Source organism: Hemiscyllium ocellatum, chromosome 3 (genome assembly GCF_020745735.1).
Source record: "Hemiscyllium ocellatum isolate sHemOce1 chromosome 3, sHemOce1.pat.X.cur, whole genome shotgun sequence".
NCBI classification, from domain to species: Eukaryota; Metazoa; Chordata; class Chondrichthyes; order Orectolobiformes; family Hemiscylliidae; genus Hemiscyllium; species Hemiscyllium ocellatum.
Window position 1 is genome coordinate 13652970 of NC_083403.1, and position 20583 is coordinate 13673552.

The window sequence follows — 20583 nt, forward strand, 5'->3', positions numbered from 1 at the left end:
TTTGTAGGATGTAAACTCTCAGTGAACCACGAACCCATTTCCATCACTGCAGCCCTCCCCCACCACCTTCTACGGCCCACTGTTTGATAACTGCGGTGGGACGTTCTGCCCTCTTACCTGGCTGACCTTTATCCAGCGGCCTCCCCAAAACAGCTGATCCCGTCCATTAATGTTTCTGGAATCTTGCTATGCCCCAGTTGGCTCGGTTTGTGTGTCACCGTAGTGACTGCCAGGCTTTTCCCAGGTTACTGAAGGGGTTGGGAGGGACATAAAGGTTACTCCATTTCACTAAGAAGGCTGTCGAAGTGTTTAACCATGCTGAAAATACTGGCTAAAGGCCATGTCCCTGTGCCAACACAGCGAGGGAGATCGTTAACGATTCAGAGCACTTGAGCCTTCATCAAAACTGGGAGATATTCAAATCTGATTTATTATGGCCAACTGCAGAGCAAGGAAGAAAGGTAAGATCGATTTTAATCATCTCCCAGTTCTGATGGAGACTCTCAGATTTGAGACATTAACTCTGCTTCTCTCTCCATTAATGCTGCAGCCCTCATTTTGAATTTCTCCAGTTCTTGTATCCAATACACTCAGTCGTATCTGTCTTCCCCTCTCTCTCTCTCTCTCTCTCTCTGGCTCTCTCGTGTCTCTCTCTCTCTCTCTCTCTCTCTTGAGCTCTCTCTTTCTTGCTCATGCTTTCTCTCACTCACGTGTTCTCTCTTTCTTTCTCGCGTTCTCTCTCTCTTTCTCAGTCTCTCTCTCTCTCTCTCTCTCTCTCTCTCTCTCTCTCTCTCTTTTCCCCCCCCATCTCTTTCTTTCTTTCTCTCTTTCTTTCTCTCTTCTCTTTCTCTCTTTCTTTCTCTCTTTCTTTCTCTCTCTCTCTCTCTCTCTCTGGCACTCTCTTTCTCACTGTCCCTCTGTCTTGTTCTCGTCCCTCCAGCTTCCATCCTCTCTCCTTTCCTTTTGCTATTTCCGTTGCCCTATACTTGCAAAGCCACGCTGCTGAACTGAGTGTTCCTCTCTGGGATCCTGTTCTCCACCTCCGCCTCCGAGAATCATACAGTACACAAGAGGCTGCTCGACCTCCCAAAAACTACACTGAATCAACACTAATCCCACTTGCCTGGATTTGGACCGTAGTCTGCAATGTTATGACACTCAATGCTCACCCAGGTACTTTTTAAAGATTAAACCTCTTGCCTATCACCTTAAAATTATGCCCCTTATTATTAATCATTCAGCTAAGGGAAACAGCAGCTTTCTATACACCCATAAACACCTCATTCAGGTCCCCCTCAACCTTCCCTACTTTAATAAGTACAATTCGAGCTTCTCCAGCCTCTCTTCACCATCTCCATCGCAGGCAACTTCCCGGTGAATCTCCTCCAAGTTTCCTGTTTGCCTTCCTAATGACCCTATTAACCTGTCCTGCCATCTTCAGGGATCTATGGACAAGCACCCCCAAGATTCCAAACAAAAACAGACATTTCTGGAGAATCTCGGCAGGTCTGGCAGCATCTGAGGATTAGATTAGATTACTTACAGTGTGGAAACAGGCCCTTCGGCCCAACAAGTCCACACCGACCCGCCGAAGCGCAACCCACCCATACCCCTACATTTACCCCTTACCTAACACTACGGGCAATTTAGCATGGCCAATTCACCTGACCCGCACATCTTCAGACTGTGGGAGGAAACCGGAGCACCCGGAGGAAACCCACGCAGTCACGGGGAGAACGTGCAAACTCTACACAGACAGTCGCCTGAGGCGGGAATTGAACCCGGGTCTCAGGCGCTGTGAGACAGCAGTGCTAACCACTGTGCCGCCCACAAGAGGAGAGAAAGCAGAGTTCATGTTTCAGGTCCAGTGATCCTCGTTCAGAACAGGTCTCTCTGTTCCTCTGAGTCTTCTAATACCCTGCCATTCATTGAGTCCCTCTTTCTGCTAGAGTGTTGTGAGTCACATTTTAGCCAGTGTTAGAAAATGCTGCTGACTCTGAGTGAGAGTGGGTAAGGGTGAACCACATTGGCTCTGGGTCTGGAGTCACTTAGTCCTGGTGAGAATGGCAGATTTACTTCTGGATAGGAAATTAGTGACCTGTTACTCCAATCTGAAACTAGCTTGTAACCTTCCTTACCTGGGCGGCATGGTGGCTCAGTGGTTAGCACTGCTGCCTCACAGCGCCAGGGACCCGGGTTCGATTCCCGCCTCGGGCGACTGTCTGTGTGGAGTTTGCACATTCTCCCCGTGTCTGCATGGGTTTCCTCCGGGTGCTCCGATTTCCTCCCACAGTCCAAAGATGTGCAGGTCAGGTGAATTGGCCAGGCTAAATTGCCCACAGTGTTGAGGGATGGATAGGGTAGGTGTATTAGTCAGAGGTAAATGTAGGGCAATAGGGTAGGGGAATGGGTCTGGGTGGGATACTTTTCAGAGAGTCAGTGTGGACTTGTGGGGCCAAAGGGTCTGTTTCCACGCCGTGGGGATTTTATGCTGATCCAATCTTATTCTATTCTTTTCTATTCTGCATTGATTGTGTACCTGGGCCATCCGTGTGTCACACGATGCACTTGATTTGTTCATCTTGAGGAGCTGTAACGTGTTGTGAGGAGCTCTCGAGCCTGTGTCTTGCTGCTCTCGTTAAGAAGATACTTATAAGGCCCAGGTCACTGGAGGCGGGCTGGAGCTGACAGGACACTGAGGGAAAAACACGTTGCTTGCTCCTCTGTACTCCGGGGGGGAGCTGGGGAAAGGAGCTGATCATTAGTGCCGGTGTGTTGTCAGATTTCCTTTCAACGCCACCAGTGGCCTACCAACCAGGACCTTCTTGAGAACAGATTCCCCTTGTTCTTACCCCAGAGGGAGACAAGGGATTGACTGACGAGCCATCTCCCATGAATAGGAGCATCGAAAACAAAAAATTGCAAATGTCAGTGGTGCGGACTTAGTGAAAAGAGAAAGAGATTGGAGGTGCAGATTTTAATGTTTGCCCCTTAGTAACATATTGTGAAACATTTGGGTGCTATACTTGGGGAATTTGTTAATGTGACCCCCCCCTCCAGTTTGCCCACAGAGATGTGCCCCTGATTTTATATAAGTACCTCTCTGTGAGCTCAGTGTGTTTGGGGAGGAGGTGATGACCCAAGATGAAGAGGAAACAGCGTCCCACTGTGTCTCCGCTCACTGACTCAGTGCAGCAGAGTACTGCCCTGTCAGGCAAGGCTTAACACAGCTACACACGACAGTGTTAGTTTGTCCGTGGGATATGAGTGTTGCTAGCTGATTGATTGACTGCCTTTGAACGCAGTGGCTTGCTTGACCATTTCAGAGGGTTGAACACATTGGCTGTGGGTCTGGAGTCACGTGTAGGCCGGCAGAGTTCCCTCTCTTGAAGGAGGAGAGTGAATCGGGTGGGTTTTGACGACAGCGGTTATATGGTCTGCCGTCTAGTTTAACAATCTGCTGGGCTGGGACTGGAACCCATGTCCCCAGAACATGACCGCAGGGTTCTGGATAACTCGCCCAGTGATATTACCACTCTGCCAGTGCCTACCTTTGCTTTGGCTGGCAGGCAGGATGTGTACAAGTGCAAGTCTTATTCTCGGCTCACCTGGGACTGTGACACTGTGTCTCAGCCAATCAAGTGTTCCGTCAGTGATGTAATGGCATATTGAGGCCATGTTGGTCTGTTGAGGCCATGTTGGTCTCCATTACCAATCCAGTCTGAAGCCAGCCCTTTGGCCCACTCTGTCCCTGGAGCCTTGCAGATTGCCTTCAGGTGACTAGACAATTTCCTTTCTAGATTATACTACCGTTGTTGAGATTAGTAAAAGGTTCTTCCTCCCGTTTCCCCTCTCCTCTCTCTGTCTTTGTCCAAAACCTTAAATCTGTGTCCCCTCATCCACGGGCGATTATTTCATGGGGAGGGAAGGTGTGCCTTCTCTGACCCTACCATGGTCTAGATCAGCTGAAACACACCAACCCTTCCTCACAATTCCCGGTGAGAAAATCCCAAGTCGGTTTCATCTTTTGGGATTTGCTGGAATTCACCCCCCCCCCTTCTTCTCGCCACCGTTTAATAGTTGCTGCGTTTTGCTTCCAGGAAAAGAAAGGGAGATGCAGTCGATGGGGAAGCGACAGCCAGGAAGAAAAATAAGAAGGAAGACAAAATTTCAAAGCTGGAAAAGGAGCTGAAGGTGGGGACGGGGGATTGTGGGGGAGAGGGGGACGGGGGGGATTGTGGGGGAGAGGGGGTCGTGGGCGTGGACTGGGGATTGTGGGGGAGAGGGGGTCATGGGCGGGGACGGGGGGGATTGTGGGGGAGAGGGGGTCGTGGGCGGAGACGGGGGGATTGTGGGGGAGAGGGGGTCGTGGGCGGGGACGGGGGGATTGTGGGGGAGAGGGGGTCGTGGGCGGGGGGGATTGTGGGGGAGAGGGGGTCGTGGGCGGGGGGGATTGTGGGGGAGAGGGGGTCGTGGGCGGGGGGGATTGTGGGGGAGAGGGGGTCGTGGGCGGGGGGGATTGTGGGGGAGAGGGGGTCGTGGGCGGGGGGGATTGTGGGGGAGAGGGGGTCGTGGGCGGGGGGGATTGTGGGGGAGAGGGGGTCGTGGGCGGGGACGGGGGGGATTGGGGGGGAGAGGGGGACGGGGGGGATTGTGGGGGAGAGGGGGTCGTGGGCGGGGACGGGGGGGATTGTGGGGGAGAGGGGGTCGTGGGCGGGGACGGGGGATGGTGGGGGAGAGGGGGTCGTGGGCGGGGACGGGGGGATGGTGGGGGAGAGGGGGTCGTGGGCGGGGGGGATTGTGGGGGAGAGGGGGTCGTGGGCGGGGACGGGGGGGATTGTGGGGGAGAGGGGGTCGTGGGCGGGGGGGATTGTGGGGGAGAGGGGGTCGTGGGCGGGGACGGGGGGGATTGTGGGGGAGAGGGGGTCGTGGGCGGGGACGGGGGATGGTGGGGGAGAGGGGGTCGTGGGCGGGGACGGGGGGGATTGTGGGGGAGAGGGGGTCGTGGGCGGGGACGGGGGATGGTGGGGGAGAGGGGGCCGTGAGAGAGTACAGGGGTTTGTGGGGGCGAGGGGGCCGTGAGAGAGGACAGGGGTTTGTGGGGGCGAGGGGGCCGTGAGAGAGGACAGGGGTTTGTGGGGGAGGACGCTGGTTTGTGAGGGAGAGGGGGTTGTTTGGAGCACAGGGGTTTGGGGAGGGAGTGGGGGTTGTGAGGGAGCACAGGGATTTGTGGGGGAGAGGGGGTTGTGAGGGAGGACGGGGATTGGAGAGGGAGTGAGGATTGTGAGGGAGGATGGATTGGGGAGGACGGGGGGATTGTGAGGGAGGACGTGCGTTTAGGGAGGAAGTGAGGATTGTGAGGGAGGACGGGGGATTGGGGAGGAAGTGGGGGTTGTAAGAGAGGACGGGGGGTTGTGGGGGAGAGGGGGTTGTGAGGGAGGACGGGGGTTTAGGGAGGGAGTGAGGATTGTGAGGGAGGACAGGGGTTGTGGGGGAGAGGGGGTTGTGAGGGAGGACGGGGATTGGAGAGGGAGTGAGGATTGTGAGGGAGGACGGGGGGTTTGGGGAGGGAGTGCGGGTTGTCGGGGAGTACGGGGGTTTGGGGAGAGAGTGGGGGTTGTGAGGGAGTACGGGGGTTTGGGGAGAGAGTGGGGGTTGTGAGGGAGGACGCGGGGTTGGGGAGGGAGTGCGGGTTGTGAGGGAGGACGGAGGTTTGGGGAGAGAGTGGGGGTTGTGAGGGAGGACGGAGGTTTGTGGGGGAGAGCGGGTTTGGGGAGGGAGTGGGGGTTGTGAGGGAGGACAGGGGTTTGGGGAGGGAGAGGGGGTTGTGAGGGAGGACGGGGATTGGAGAGGGAGTGAGGATTGTGAGGGAGGACGGGGGGTTTGGGGAGAGAGTGGGGGTTGTGAGGGAGGACGGGGATTGGAGAGGGAGTGAGGATTGTGAGGGAGGACGGGGGGTTTGGGGAGAGAGTGGGGGTTGTGAGGGAGGACGGGGGTTTGGGGAGGGAGTGAGGGGGTTGTGAGGGAGGACGGGGATTGGAGAGGGAGTGAGGATTGTGAGGGAGGACGGGGGGTTTGGGGAGGGAGTGGGGGTTGTGAGGGAGGACGGGGGTTTGGGGAGGGAGTGGGGGTTGTGAGGGAGGACGGGGGTTTGGGGAGGGAGTGGGGGTTGTGAGGGAGGACGGGGGTTTGGGGAGGGAGAGGGGGTTGTGAGGGAGGACGGGGGTTTGGGGAGGGAGTGGGGGTTGTGAGGGAGGATTGTGAGGGAGGACGGGGGGTTTGGGGAGAGAGTGGGGGTTGTGAGGGAGGACGGGGGTTTGGGGAGGGAGTGGGGGTTGTGAGGGAGGACGGGGGGTTTGGGGAGAGAGTGGGGGTTGTCGGGGAGTACGGGGGTTTGGGGAGGGAGTGGGGGTTGTGAGGGAGTACGGGGGTTTGGGGAGAGAGTGGGGGTTGTGAGGGAGGACGCGGGGTTGGGGAGGGAGTGCGGGTTGTGAGGGAGGACGGGGGTTTGGGGAGAGAGTGGGGGTTGTGAGGGAGGACGGAGGTTTGTGGGGGAGAGCGGGTTTGGGGAGGGAGTGGGGGTTGTGAGGGAGGACGGGGGTTTGGGGAGGGAGTGGGGGTTGTGAGGGAGGACGGGGGTTTGGGGAGGGAGTGGGGGTTGTGAGGGAGGACGGGGGTTTGGCGAGGAGTGGGGGTGGGTTTAGTTAGGAACAGCCCCCTCTGGGGGTAAATCTGATTCCAGGGTCTGACCATTCAGCCCCCCAGCCTGGGATCACACGCACAAACAAAACCACACAGACTTTCAGGGAGAACTTCACCACTGTCCCCTCAGCTGCTCTGCTTCCTCCAGGAACCTTCTCTCACTCTCTCATTCCCTCTCTCTCGCTGACACACTCTCTGCAAGAACTCCCTTCTTTTTCTGTCTCTCACTCTGTTTCTCTTTCTCCTTGCAAGAGCTCTCTCTGAATCTCTCTCTCTGTCAGTCTGTCTCTCTCTCTCTCTCTCTCTCTCTTTTTCTCTTTCTCTCGCAGTGTTTTCCCTCTCTCTCTCTCAGCAGGATCACTCACACATGCTCTCTCTCTCTGTCTCTCTGCAGGAACAGAGCCAGCTGATCTGGAATATTAAGGACGAATTGAAGAAGTGCTGTTCTACCAACGATCTCCGAGAGCTTTTAATTGCCAACAAGCAAGAAGTGGCTTCAGGAGAGGCAGCTGTAAGTGACATCAGTCCTTCCTCTGTCAGACGCAGAGTTGTCAGCCAGTGGGTGATGAGAATCTGTACCCTGTCCACAGCCCAGTCAGTGAGTCTGAGACCGAGGTTCATCAAGTTTGCCCCTCACATTGACAGCTGGAATCGGTTCTCCAGTCATAGGGATTTAACATCACAGAAAGAGGCCCTTCAGCCCATCAGGTACATCCCAGCCATCAAGCATCCATCCATTCTGATCTCACTTTCCAGTGTGTCCTTATCTGTTATGGTGTTTCAGGTTCTCTGTGAAATACTACTTATATGTTCTCGAAGGTTCCCACCATTTTGGTGCTCCCTGTTTACTGATACCTCTACTATGGGGAAATCATTCCCAAAGAACTCCACCAGATTCTCCCCTCAGCCTTCCCTGCTCAAAGGAAAACAAGTCCAGCCTCACCAGTCTCTCTCAGTAGGTGAATCCCTCCATCCCAAGCGACATCCTGGTGAAACTCCTCGACACTGTCTCCAGTCACACCACATCCTTACGACAGTGCATTGAGCAGAACCGCACACAGTACTCCAGTTGTGGCCTAGCTTAATGCTATGTACAGCTCCAACATAACCTCCATGCTCTTGTATTTAATATCTTGACTAATAAAGGCAGGTACCCCATGTGCCCTCCTAACCACCTTCTCCACCCTGTCCTGCTGTATTCAGGGATCTATGGACATTCTCACCAAGATCCCTCTGATCCTCTGTACGTTCCCGGGTCCTACCCTTCACTCCTTTACTTTGTTAGTTTTCCCACCTCTCTCTCTTCAGGGTTAAATTCCATTTGTCACTGTTCAGCCCATCTATACCATCCTATAATCTCAGGTTTTCCTCCACATCACCAGTTATCCTGTCCTCTGTGAACTTACTGATCATTCCTCCTACATTCATGTCTAGATCATTAATGTACACAACTTGGAGGGAGCTCTGAACCCTGTACAACACCAGATTGGACATAGGCTTCTGCTGTCACACACACACACGCAGTCACACACACACAAAGACACTCACTCACTCAGACACTCACACACAGACACAGACATGCGCGCGCACGGACACCAACACACACACACACACACACACACACACACACACACACTGGCACCTACACACACACACACACACACACACACTGGCACCTACACACACACACACACACACACACACTGGCACCTACACACACACACAGTCTCCTTTCCCTGCTGACAAGCCAATTTTGCCAAATAGCCCTGGATCCAAATAGCTCCTAATTTTTATTTAGATCAGTCTGCCATGTGAGACCTTACCAAAAGCCTTACTGAAGTCCATGTAGATGACATCAACAGCACTACTCTCATCTACAATCACAATCACTACCTTGTTTTGTTAGATTATGACCTCCCCATGCCAAGTGGAGATGAATTCTCCCTCTGTGTTTCCCCAGCACAGCTATCAGACTCACTGGCCTGTAATCTCTTTGTGCTTTATCTTGAATACCACAATCGCTGCCCTCCAGTCCTTGGGCATCTTTCCTGTGGCCAGAGAGGGTTTGAATATTCATGCTGGAAGGCTCCTCCCTTGACTTCCACAGATGCCTGGGATTCGTGCCATCTGACCCTGGCGATGTATGTGTTTTCAAGACTGTTCAAACTGCGAATACCTCCTCCCTCCCTCTCTGTTCCAGCGTGTGAAAGTAAATCTTAATGATGTGAGTTTTCATTTTGAACGTCCTTGACAGGGTTGGTTTGGAAAGCAATCTGTCAATCTGGAAGGAGGGCCTGGTATATTTAAAATGTTACCTAATTGTCCAAATGCCCCATTGGCTTCTTCACCTCCAATCCTGCCCAACCATTTTGATTGGCTCACCTACCGCTGCCTCCCCTGCTGTGATTGGCTCACCCGCAGCGGCCTCCCCTGCCGTGATTGGCTCACCCGCAGCGGCCTCCCCTGCCGTGATTGGTTGATCCGAAGCGGCCTCCCCTGCCGTGATTGGTTGATCCGAAGCTGCCTCCCCTGCCGTGATTGGCTCACCCGCAGCTGCCTCCCCTGCCGTGATTGGCTCACCCGCAGCGGCCTCCCCTGCCGTGATTGGCTCACCCGCAGCGGCCTCCCCTGCCGTGATTGGCTCACCCGCAGCGGCCTCCCCTGCCGTGATTGGCTCACCCGCAGCGGCCTCCCCTGCCGTGATTGGCTCACCCGCAGCGGCCTCCCCTGCCGTGATTGGCTCACCCGCAGCGGCCTCCCCTGCCGTGATTGGCTCACCCGCAGCGGCCTCCCCTGCCGTGATTGGCTCACCCGCAGCGGCCTCCCCTGCCGTGATTGGCTCACCCGCAGCGGCCTCCCCTGCCGTGATTGGCTCCCCCACGGCTGCTTCCCCTGCCGCGATTGGCTCCCCCACGGCTGCTTCCCCTGCCGCGATTGGCTCACCCGCAGCTGCCTCCCCTGCCGCGATTGGCTCACCCGCAGCAGCCTCCCCTGCCGCGATTGGCTCCCCCGCAGCTGCCTCCCCTGCCGTGATTGGCTCTCCTGCCCACTGCTCCCGCTCCTGGACGCGACCTTCCAAAATGACAGCTGAACAACTCTGCTGTGGTTATAATTCTGTGGTCAGTCAGTGTGTTTGAATGGTGTTTCCTCTACCTCATTGATTCCCTAGGGTGTAGATAGAGGTAATTTGGCCCATTGAGTCCACACTAACTCTATGAAAAGCATCCCACCCAGAACACCCCTTACCCCTGTAACCCAGAATATCCTATGGCTAACCCACCTAGCCTGCACATCCCTGGACATTATGGGGCAATTTAGTGTGGCCAATCCACCCTAACCTGCACACCCTTGGACTGTAGTGGGAAACTGGGGCACCCATGGGAAACCCATGTGGACATTGACCTTGGTACTGTGAGGCTGCAGTGCTAACCACTGTGCTACCACTGTATGTCCTGGTGAGTATTGATACCCCAATTCTTGGTGCCTAGTGGCACCAGAGTGCAATGGAGTGTTGGTATCAGTGCCCTGGAGTGCTGTGATGGCATTGAGGCACAGAGATGGCAGACACCCATGGTGTAGTGCCCTTCCAGTGGGTGCTGGTGGTGAGATTGGAGCCTGTGTGGCAGCATGCCCTTCACGTGTATTTGTTCTGGTGTAGATCTTGGACCAGGTGTCGGACGGGATGGCGTTCGGAGCACTGCTGCCCTGTGAGGAATGCAAAGGGCAGTTGTTGTTGAAAGGGGATGCCTACTGCTGCACTGGTAACATCACTGCCTGGACCAAGTGTAGTGCCAGCACCCAGACGCCCGCTCGCAAGGACTGGCTCACTCCGAAGGTGCGTGACAGGCCTCTTCTGCTGGTTGCGGTCTGTTTGTTCTGTCTGGTGAAGCTTGGGGAGTTCATGACCCACTCTGGATTGTAGGCTGGTAGTCCAGCGCTGCACTCGGTAAGTGCTACTGTGTCAGAGGAGCACGCCTGTTGCTCAGTGTTGCCCCTGTTTTGGAGGAGAGCAGGGGAGTTAGCCCTCAACCAGCATCACAAAAGCAGATTATCTCCTTACTATGTCTCATTGCTCCTTGTGGGATCTTGCTTTTCTAAACTTGTGACACTGAGTGACAAACGTACATTTCTGTAGTGTTTTATGTGCCCTTAGTTTGTACAGAAGTGTTTTACAGCGAAAGCACTCCTTCCAAGTTAAGAGTGCATTCATTGTCTGAGGAGCTCTGGGCTACAACGTAAAAGGACCCCAGTACCTGTGACGGACAGGGATTTGGAATATGCTGAAGTTGCTAATTAATTGCAAGTTCCTTCCATTGTCCTTGCTGGCCAGGGGTTGGCACCTCTCTGCTGCATGTCACTTGGCTCAGAGCATTTGCTGCTTAGATGTTCTGGGCTTACATCTTTTGATCTTCCATTTGCAGCCTCATACTTCCATTAGATGCTGTTTATCCGGCTCTGGATCAGTGGTGCTGGAAGAGCACAGCAGTTCAGGCAGCATCCAAAGTGCAGCGAAATCAACGTTTTGGGCAAAAGCCTTTCCTGATGAAGGGCTTTTGCCCAAAACGTTGATTTCGCTGCACTTTGGATGCTGCCTGAACTGCTGTGCTCTTCCAGCACCACTGATCCAGAAACTGGTTTCCAGCATCTGCAATCATTGTTTTTACCTCGTTCATCTGGCTCTGTGACGAGCGGCAGTTTCGGTCCTCCACCATCAGGTGGCATGAGGAGGCAGCACAGAGCACTACCGCACAGACCCCATAGGGGATGGTACCATAGCTGCCAGGCTAACTCTGGGCTAGTAAACTCCACACCGCGTCGGCCGCTCAGCTGTCACTTCCATTCCTAAATAAGACCCGGTCAATCCCAAACCCGAATCTGTGGTCAGACACTGCTGCAGCTTCATCAGCTGTAAAGGCGAGAGACCGGGGAGGGCTGGGGGGGGTCTCAGCTGGGCAGGTGCGATGTGATCTCCACACTTTTTTTTAGTAAAAGATGTGAAGACGAGGATTCACCATGTTCTTCGATCCTTCCTTTTAAAGCAAACACAGAGTGTGGAGAATGTGACCCAGTGAGAGTTGGAACAGGCCTGTGGGGCTATTGACAAAATGGCCCCCTGTGGTGTGTCACCCAGGGGATTGCAAATCGTCCCTCCTTAGGTTCTCACTTTTCTAAACAAATTATTGGCAGTTGATTAGCAGAGCAGCTCTTGAATACAGATGCAACCATTTCTCAAAGCTTCACACCTCTTATTCATCAGGGCAGTTTGTAAGAATAGTGGTTCAGTGGGAAGAAAATAACACTTATACTGCATGAGGGGAGAGTGCAGATGGACTCTGATAGAGGTAGAATGCAGCAATAATGATGATTGACAGTTAACTGCCAAGTTATGTTCTAAACTTTAACCCGGGCAGACACAAGTTATTTGTTAATGTGTATTTCTAAGGTTGACCTCCCTCTTCAAAGACTGATTGTATGATTTCCTTTTAGAAGTGTAGTTGGAAGTGATAAATGAATTCTGCAGAAATGTTTCTCTTCTGCTGATTGTCTGGTACACAAAGGGTTTAGTGGATGGTGGTCAGGATATCCCGGATTGGAGGGAGTCAGCGAATGGGTCTTCAAATCCCGCGAGGGCTGTTTTGCCGTTTGCATTTTAGATTGAAGATGGTTTTGATTCTGAGGAACAGCTTTTTGAGTGGATGTTGAGCAGGAGACTCGGGGGTTTGCGGGCTGGATGGACCTGCTCTTCCCCCACCCCCCCCCCCTCAGGCTGGCCTCTGTCCACACGATTAACCTTCACCTGTGGAATTCTGTGCTCTCCAGGAATTCCATGAGATTCCCTACCTGAAGAAGTTCAAGTTCAAAAAGCATGTCCGGATATTCCCGCCTGCCGTCCCAGCGTCGAGCGCCGAAATTCCAGCCTCTACTGATCCTGCCATTCCCTTGGAACCTGCAGGTAGGGAAAGCCTGATGTGGGATCGCACTGTGTAAGGCAAGTCTGGCCCTCGCCTGGGGCATCTCTCTTATTGCAGTATTCCAACAGGCGAGAGGAATTTAAAAATAATCTCTTCAGGAGAGTGGGAGCTGGATTGCCTCTCTTGGGGTAGTGAGTGTGGGATCTGTTTGAAAAACCTTTCTGAAAAAGTTTAGAGGCTGGATAGATGGATGGGGGTGGAGCTGGGCACTGAGAGGAGGAGGACTGGAGCTGGAGGAGGGAGCTCCAGCACAGAGCTGGGACTGGGGCTGGAGGAGGGAGCTCCAGCACAGAGCTGGGACTGGGGCTGGAGGAGGGAGCTCCAGCACGGAGCTGGGACTGGGGCTGGAGGAGGGAGCTCCAGCACAGAGCTGGGACTGGGGCTGGAGGAGGGAGCTCCAGCACAGAGCTGGGACTAGGGCAGGAGGAGGGAGCTCCAGCGCGGGGCTGGGACTAGGGCAGGAGGAGGGAGCTCCAGCGCGGGGCTGGGACTAGGGCAGGAGGAGGGAGCTCCAGCACAGAGCTGGGACTAGGGCAGGAGGAGGGAGCTCCAGCACAGAGCTGGGACTGGGGCAGGAGGAGGGAGCTCCAGCGCGGGGCTGGGACTGGGGCTGGAGGAGGGAGCTCCAGCACAGAGCTGGGACTGGGGCTGGAGGAGGGAGCTCCAGCACAGAGCTGGGACTAGGGCAGGAGGAGGGAGCTCCAGCGCGGGGCTGGGACTAGGGCAGGAGGAGGGAGCTCCAGCGCGGGGCTGGGACTAGGGCAGGAGGAGGGAGCTCCAGCACAGAGCTGGGACTAGGGCAGGAGGAGGGAGCTCCAGCGCGGGGCTGGGACTAGGGCAGGAGGAGGGAGCTCCAGCACAGAGCTGGGACTAGGGCAGGAGGAGGGAGCTCCAGCGCGGGGCTGGGACTAGGGCAGGAGGAGGGAGCTCCAGCGCGGGGCTGGGGCTGGAGGAGGGAGCTCCAGCACAGAGCTGGGACTAGGGCAGGAGGAGGGAGCTCCAGCACAGAGCTGGGACTGGGGCTGGAGGAGGGAGCTCCAGCGCGGGGCTGGGACTAGGGCAGGGGCAGGAGGAGGGAGCTCCAGCACAGAGTTGGGACTGGGGCTGGAGGAGGGAGCTCCAGCACAGAGCTGGGACTGGGGCTGGAGGAGGGAGCTCCAGCACAGAGCTGGGGCTGGGGCTGGAGGAGGGAGCTCCAGCACAGAGCTGGGACTGGGGCTGGAGGAGGGAGCTCCAGCACAGAGCTGTGACTAGGGCAGGAGGAGGGAGCTCCAGCACAGAGCTGGGACTGGGGCAGGAGGAGGGAGCTCCAGCGCGGGGCTGGGACTAGGGCAGGGGCAGGAGGAGGGAGCTCCAGCACAGAGCTGGGACTGGGGCTGGAGGAGGGAGCTCCAGCGCGGGGCTGGGACTAGGGCTGGAGGAGGGAGCTCCAGCACAGAGCTGGGACTAGGGCAGGAGGAGGGAGCTCCAGCGCGGGGCTGGGACTGGGGCTGGAGGAGGGAGCTCCAGCACAGAGCTGGGACTGGGGCTGGAGGAGGGAGCTCCAGCACAGAGCTGGGACTAGGGCAGGAGGAGGGAGCTCCAGCGCGGGGCTGGGACTAGGGCAGGAGGAGGGAGCTCCAGCGCGGGGCTGGGACTAGGGCAGGAGGAGGGAGCTCCAGCGCGGGGCTGGGACTGGGGCTGGAGGAGGGAGCTCCAGCACAGAGCTGTGACTAGGGCAGGAGGAGGGAGCTCCAGCGCGGGGCTGGGACTAGGGCAGGGGCAGGAGGAGGGAGCTCCAGCACAGAGCTGGGACTAGGGCAGGAGGAGGGAGCTCCAGCACAGAGCTGGGACTGGGGCAGGAGGAGGGAGCTCCAGCGCGGGGCTGGGACTAGGGCAGGGGCAGGAGGAGGGAGCTCCAGCACAGAGTTGGGACTGGGGCTGGAGGAGGGAGCTCCAGCACAGAGCTGGGACTGGGGCAGGAGGAGGGAGCTCCAGCACAGAGCTGGGACTGGGGCTGGAGGAGGGAGCTCCAGCACAGAGCTGGGACTGGGGCTGGAGGAGGGAGCTCCAGCACAGAGCTGTGACTAGGGCAGGAGGAGGGAGCTCCAGCACAGAGCTGGGACTGGGGCAGGAGGAGGGAGCTCCAGCGCGGGGCTGGGACTAGGGCAGGGGCAGGAGGAGGGAGCTCCAGCACAGAGCTGGGACTGGGGCTGGAGGAGGGAGCTCCAGCGCGGGGCTGGGACTAGGGCTGGAGGAGGGAGCTCCAGCACAGAGCTGGGACTAGGGCAGGAGGAGGGAGCTCCAGCGCGGGGCTGGGACTGGGGCTGGAGGAGGGAGCTCCAGCACAGAGCTGGGACTGGGGCTGGAGGAGGGAGCTCCAGCACAGAGCTGGGACTAGGGCAGGAGGAGGGAGCTCCAGCGCGGGGCTGGGACTAGGGCAGGAGGAGGGAGCTCCAGCGCGGGGCTGGGACTAGGGCAGGAGGAGGGAGCTCCAGCGCGGGGCTGGGACTGGGGCTGGAGGAGGGAGCTCCAGCACAGAGCTGGGACTAGGGCAGGAGGAGGGAGCTCCAGCACAGAGCTGGGACTGGGGCTGGAGGAGGGAGCTCCAGCGCGGAGCTGGGCCTGAGTGCTCCAGAGCAGAGCTGGAGGGAGCTCCAGTATAGAGCTACATGAAACGCAGTGTGCCTTACCTTGAAGTCAGTCGTAGGCTCCTGAACAGCAAATGAGGCTGGAGCTGTCTCCTCTCTGGGTCAGTGCAGTATCACTGGGATAGGGCAGGGTAGATATTCCACCTCTTTAACTGGATCCTGCTTCTCTGCTGTCTGTGTCTGTCTGTGTAGGTTTTCCTCTCGCAGACATGAAGGTCCTCATCCTGGGAAAGCTCTCAAAGAAGAAGGACGAGCTGAAGACCCTGGTGGAGGAGTTTGGAGGGAAAATCACAAACACGGCCAGCAAAGCCAAGCTGTGCATCAGCTCTCAGAGTAGGTGAATGATCAGTGGTGTTCCGCACAGCAGGAGCCCAGTGTATAACCCACCCCCCTGCCCTCCCCTCCCCACGTACCGTACCCCACCCCTAACCTCTGGCAGCTCACTGCCTCCATTTCCACATTGGATTGAGGATGAGGATGAAGCTCGCACTCCTTGCTATCTCACCCCCTCCCTCTCCATCCTCACTCCCCCTTGCCCCACCTCTCTCACTTCCCCTTCCCCACTTGGCTGCGCTGGGATTGGCAATGATGCCCACGGGTTGGGTTTGTTTTCTGTGCTCCTTCTGCCTTGCGCTTTTAGAGTGTTTAATGGGGACAGCATTGAGGGAGCTTTACTCTTTTGAACTGAAAGTAGAGGAAGCTTTACTCTGTGTCTAACCCAGTGCCGTCCCTGCCCTGGGAGTCTGTGATACAAACACTGAGGGAGCTTTAAAAGAGGAGATGGAGAATTACTTCCTACTTGCAAGAGTAGAGATAGCTTTACCCTGTGTCTCACTCTGTGCAGTTCCTGTCCTGGGAGCGTTTGATGGAGAGAGTGTTGAGAGAGCTTTACTTTAAAAGAGGCAGCAGAAGCTTTACTCTGTCTAACCCTGGGCTGTGCTGTGCTGGCACTGTTTGTCGGAAAGTTTACTTTCTATTTAAAAGCTTAGAGGAAACTTAATCTTGTATCATCCCGTGCTGTATATTTCCGGGGAGTGGAGGGAGGTTTATTTTCAGTTTAAAAGATTAAATGGAGCTTTATTCAGTGTCTAACTCCTTATTGTCCCTGCCCTGGCGGTGTTTATTGGGGACGTTGTCGCAGAACTTCTGTTTTCTACTTGAAAGAGTAAAGGGAGCTTTCCTTTCTGTTTGAGAGATTACAGGGCTTCCAGTTAGTGTTTCTCTGCAGTGGTAGTACGGGTCTGGGGGACTGAATGTCCTCCTGTTATGTTCTTTAACAACAATAGAAGAAGGCCTGATGGGCTGAATGGCCTGTTTCTGTTGGGTCTTTCCCCTGGATGGTTCGGACTGATTGATTGCTGGTAACTTTTTTTTTCCCCCCCACACAGAGGAGTTGGACAAAATGTCGAAGAAGATGGAGGAGGTGAAGGAAGCCAATGTCCGTGTGGTTTCCGAGGATCTCCTTGACGACTTGCGGTCTGGGAAAGGCCTTCAGGAATTGTTGTCGGTGCATGGGATCTCATCGTGGGGAGCGGAGCTCACCCCTGAGGTGGTGCCGGAGCCCCCTGTCGCGGGGAAATCCACCGGCAGTAAGGTTACAAAGAACTCCAGTGGTAAAGCCAAGCAGGAGCAAGGTAATAGAGCTTCACTCAAAGAGCTGCATTTATATAGTGCCTGTTAGTACTCCAAAACCTCGGAGCCGCACAATAACTTCTGTTGTGTAAATGCTAGTAAGTTAGCGACACAACAGCTAATTCTGCACAGCACGATCCCACGAACGTCAATATCAGAAGTAACTTGATAAGGTCTCGAATTTGTAACAATGGGCAGGTTGCTGTTGGGACGAGTATTCCACGTCACACGCTTCCAGAATCTTCCAATCCCGTGCTGCCACCTATTCCTTCCAGAATGTTCCGAACTGTGCTGACACGCCTTCCTTCCCAAATCATTCAGTCCCGCGTCAACTTTCCGGAACCTTCCGATCCCGCGCTGCCATCTTTTCCCTGCCAGAATCTTCTGATCTATGCTGACACGTATTCCTTCCAGAATCTTCTGATTCCGCATCATCTTTCCAGAATCTTCCAATCCAACACTGCTGCGTATACCTTCCGGAATCTTCCGCTCCACACTGTCCTCCCTCAGTACTGAACCCCATTATATACTGAAGTCCTGGTGTGGGACTCCTTCCCATTGGCTCATGCAGTCAGTCAGTGTAACTGAAGAGTTGGTGATTTATTTGGAATTAATTTACGGGATATGGGCTGTTTTGTTGGGCCAACATTTATTGCCGAGTTCCAGGATTCCCTTCCTGAGACGATGCCAAGTTGCTGCAGTCCGTATAGGAGGTTCGGTTCTGGGTTTGGGTGGAGTGAAGGGATTTGTTCAGGAGGCAGGCCCCACGGTTAGAAAACTAATCTTTGTGTCGTGGTGACATTGTGCCCTGCTCATGTTTGCCTCTTCCAGAATCCGGCAAATCGGAGAAGAAGATGAAGCTGACGGTTAAAGGTGGGGCAGCAGTGGACCCTGACTCTGGTACGTGGACCTGAATATCAGCAGAAATTATCCCCACCAGTATTGACTGTGGTCAGTGCGGTCTCCCGGTCGGTGGTGTGTGTGGTTCCCTGGTCAGTGCAGACCCCACACTCCGGTCAGTGGTCAGTGCGGTCTCCCAGTCAGTGGTGTGTGTGGTTCCCTGGTCAGTGCAGACCCCCACATCCCGGTCAGTGCGGTCTCCCAGTCAGTGGTGTGTGCAGTTCCCCGGTCATTCCAATCCCCACGCCCCGGTCAGTGGTCAGTGCTCCCAGTCAGTGGTGTGTGCGGTTCCCCGGTCAGTGCAGACTCCCACCCCCCCGGTCAGTGCGGTCTCCCAGTCAGTGGTGTGTGCGGTTCCCTGGTCAGTGCAGACCCCACGCTCCGGTCAGTGATCAGTGCGGTCTCCCGGTCAGTGCGGACCCTCACGCCCCGGTCAGCGTGGTCTCCCAGTCAGTGGTGTGTGCAGTTCCCTAGTCAGTGCAGATCCCCACGCCCCGGTCAGTGTGGTCTCCTGGTCAGTGGTGTGTGCGGTTCCCCTCCCCCCGGGTCAGGACTGGGTGTGGTTACAAGCTGCTGGTGGGCTGTAGGGGTTTGACGGGAGGTTTCGACACCCCCCTGGTACCTCGGGGATACCGGAGGAAGGGTGATCAGACCGGAGAGGGATATGGAGTGAATCTGAGGATCCCATAACCCTCCTGGTTGATGTGTTTTTCAGGGTTGGAGGATTCGGCTCATGTCTTTGAGCAGGGTGGCAGGATCCTGAGTGCTACTCTGGGCCTGGTGGATATATCCCGCAGTCAGAACTCCTACTACAAGCTGCAGCTGTTGGAGGACGACAACAAAAAGAGGTTCACAGTGCACGCAGTCACGGGGGTCTCCAAGGACCAGGGAGGTGTGGGGGTGGTGGTTCCAGGGTCGGGAGGGTGGTCCCAGGGTCACTGCGGTTTCCCAGGGTCAGGACCAGGGAGGTGTGGGGGTGGTGGTCCCAGGGTCGGGAGGGTGGTCCCAGGGTCACTGCAGTTTCCCAGGGTCAGGGAGGTGTGGGGGTGGTGGTCCCAGGGTTAAGGGGGCGGTCCCAGGGTCGGGGGGGCGGTCCCAGGGTCACCGCGGTTTCCCAGGGTCAGGGAGGTGTGGGGGTGGTGGTCCCAGGGTCAGGGAAGTGTGGGGGTGGTGGTCCCAGGGTCGGGGGGGGGGGCCGGTCCCATGGTCAGGGAGGTGTGGGGGTGGTGGTCCCAGGGTCAGGGAAGTGTGGGGGTGGTGGTCCCAGGGTCGGGGGGGGGGGCGGTCCCAGGGTCAGGGAGGTGTGGGGGTGGTGGTCCCAGGGTCAGGGAAGTGTGGGGGTGGTGGTCCCAGGGTCAGGGAGGTGTACTGTGTGTGTGGTGTATGTGTCTGCGTGTATGTGGTGTGTATGGTCCCAGGATCAGGAGGGCAGTCCCAGGATTGGGAGGGCTGTACCAATGATGGTTCTTTCCCACACCGAGGGAGTTCCAAGGTGAGGGTGGGCCAGGGCAGGGGACACTAGTGTCATGGGGATTGTTTCCTGCTGAATCACTTGAACCCTGTCAGTGGGTACACACACATACATGCCATACACACCACACACGCGCAGACACACACACACCATACACACCACATACATGCAGAAACATACACCACACACCACACACAGCACATACACGCAGGCACATAAACCCCACACACAGCACATACACGCAGACAAATACCCCACACACACAGCATACACGCAGATATATACACCACACACACCATACACACCACATACACGCAGACACACACACTACACACACATCACATACATGCAGACACATACACCACACATACCATACACATTACAGGCACACAGACACATACACCACACACCACACACATCACATACATGCAGGCGCACACCACACACACGCAGACACACACCACACACACGCAGACACACACACCACACACACGCAGACACACACACCACACACACCACACGCACCATACACATCACATACACGCAGACACACACACACCACACACCACACACACGCAGACACACACACCACACACACCATACACCACACACCATACATACCACATACACGCAGACACATACACCACACACACACCATACACATCACATACACGCCGACACACACACCACACACACCATACACACAGACACATACGCCACACACACACTATACACATCACATACACTCAGACACACACACCTCTCACATCACATACACACAGACACATACACCACACACACACTATACACATCACATACACGCAGACACACACCACTTACACACAGATGCCGCGCACACACACTGCATACACTCAGACACGTACACATGCAGACACGCAAACACACACACCACATATACGCAGACACATGCACACCATGTGCGCGCACACATACACTACATGCACGCAGACACACGCACACATACACCACATACACATGGACGCACGTGCACACACACCACACACTCAGACACACACGCACGCACACACACCACATATATGCAGACATGCACACACCACATACACACAGATGTGCACACGCAGACACGCGCATACACACACACCACAGACACACAGACGCACCCACACAGCTACCGCGCACACACTGACATGCGCAGACACGGGCGCACACTGGCAGTGAGTAAGTCAGGGAGAGGGCAGACTGAACAGACGAATTGCAGGACAGAAGAGTCAGAGCAGGACTTCACATTCCTGGA

At 55.9% G+C, this 20583-nt stretch overlaps 1 protein-coding gene across 1 annotated transcript in view; it reads left to right on the forward strand.

Annotated features, from left to right (window-relative positions):
- The window catches only part of parp1 (poly (ADP-ribose) polymerase 1), a 64201-nt gene that overhangs the window by 20371 nt on the left and 23247 nt on the right, over positions 1-20583 (forward strand). The window contains exons 5-12 of the mRNA XM_060848572.1: positions 4101-4194; positions 7097-7213; positions 10361-10537; positions 12523-12655; positions 15497-15637; positions 16693-16938; positions 17768-17836; positions 18552-18684. Coding sequence (XP_060704555.1) covers positions 4101-4194; positions 7097-7213; positions 10361-10537; positions 12523-12655; positions 15497-15637; positions 16693-16938; positions 17768-17836; positions 18552-18684 — 1110 coding nt within the window. The remainder of the gene's footprint in view (positions 1-4100; positions 4195-7096; positions 7214-10360; positions 10538-12522; positions 12656-15496; positions 15638-16692; positions 16939-17767; positions 17837-18551; positions 18685-20583) is intronic.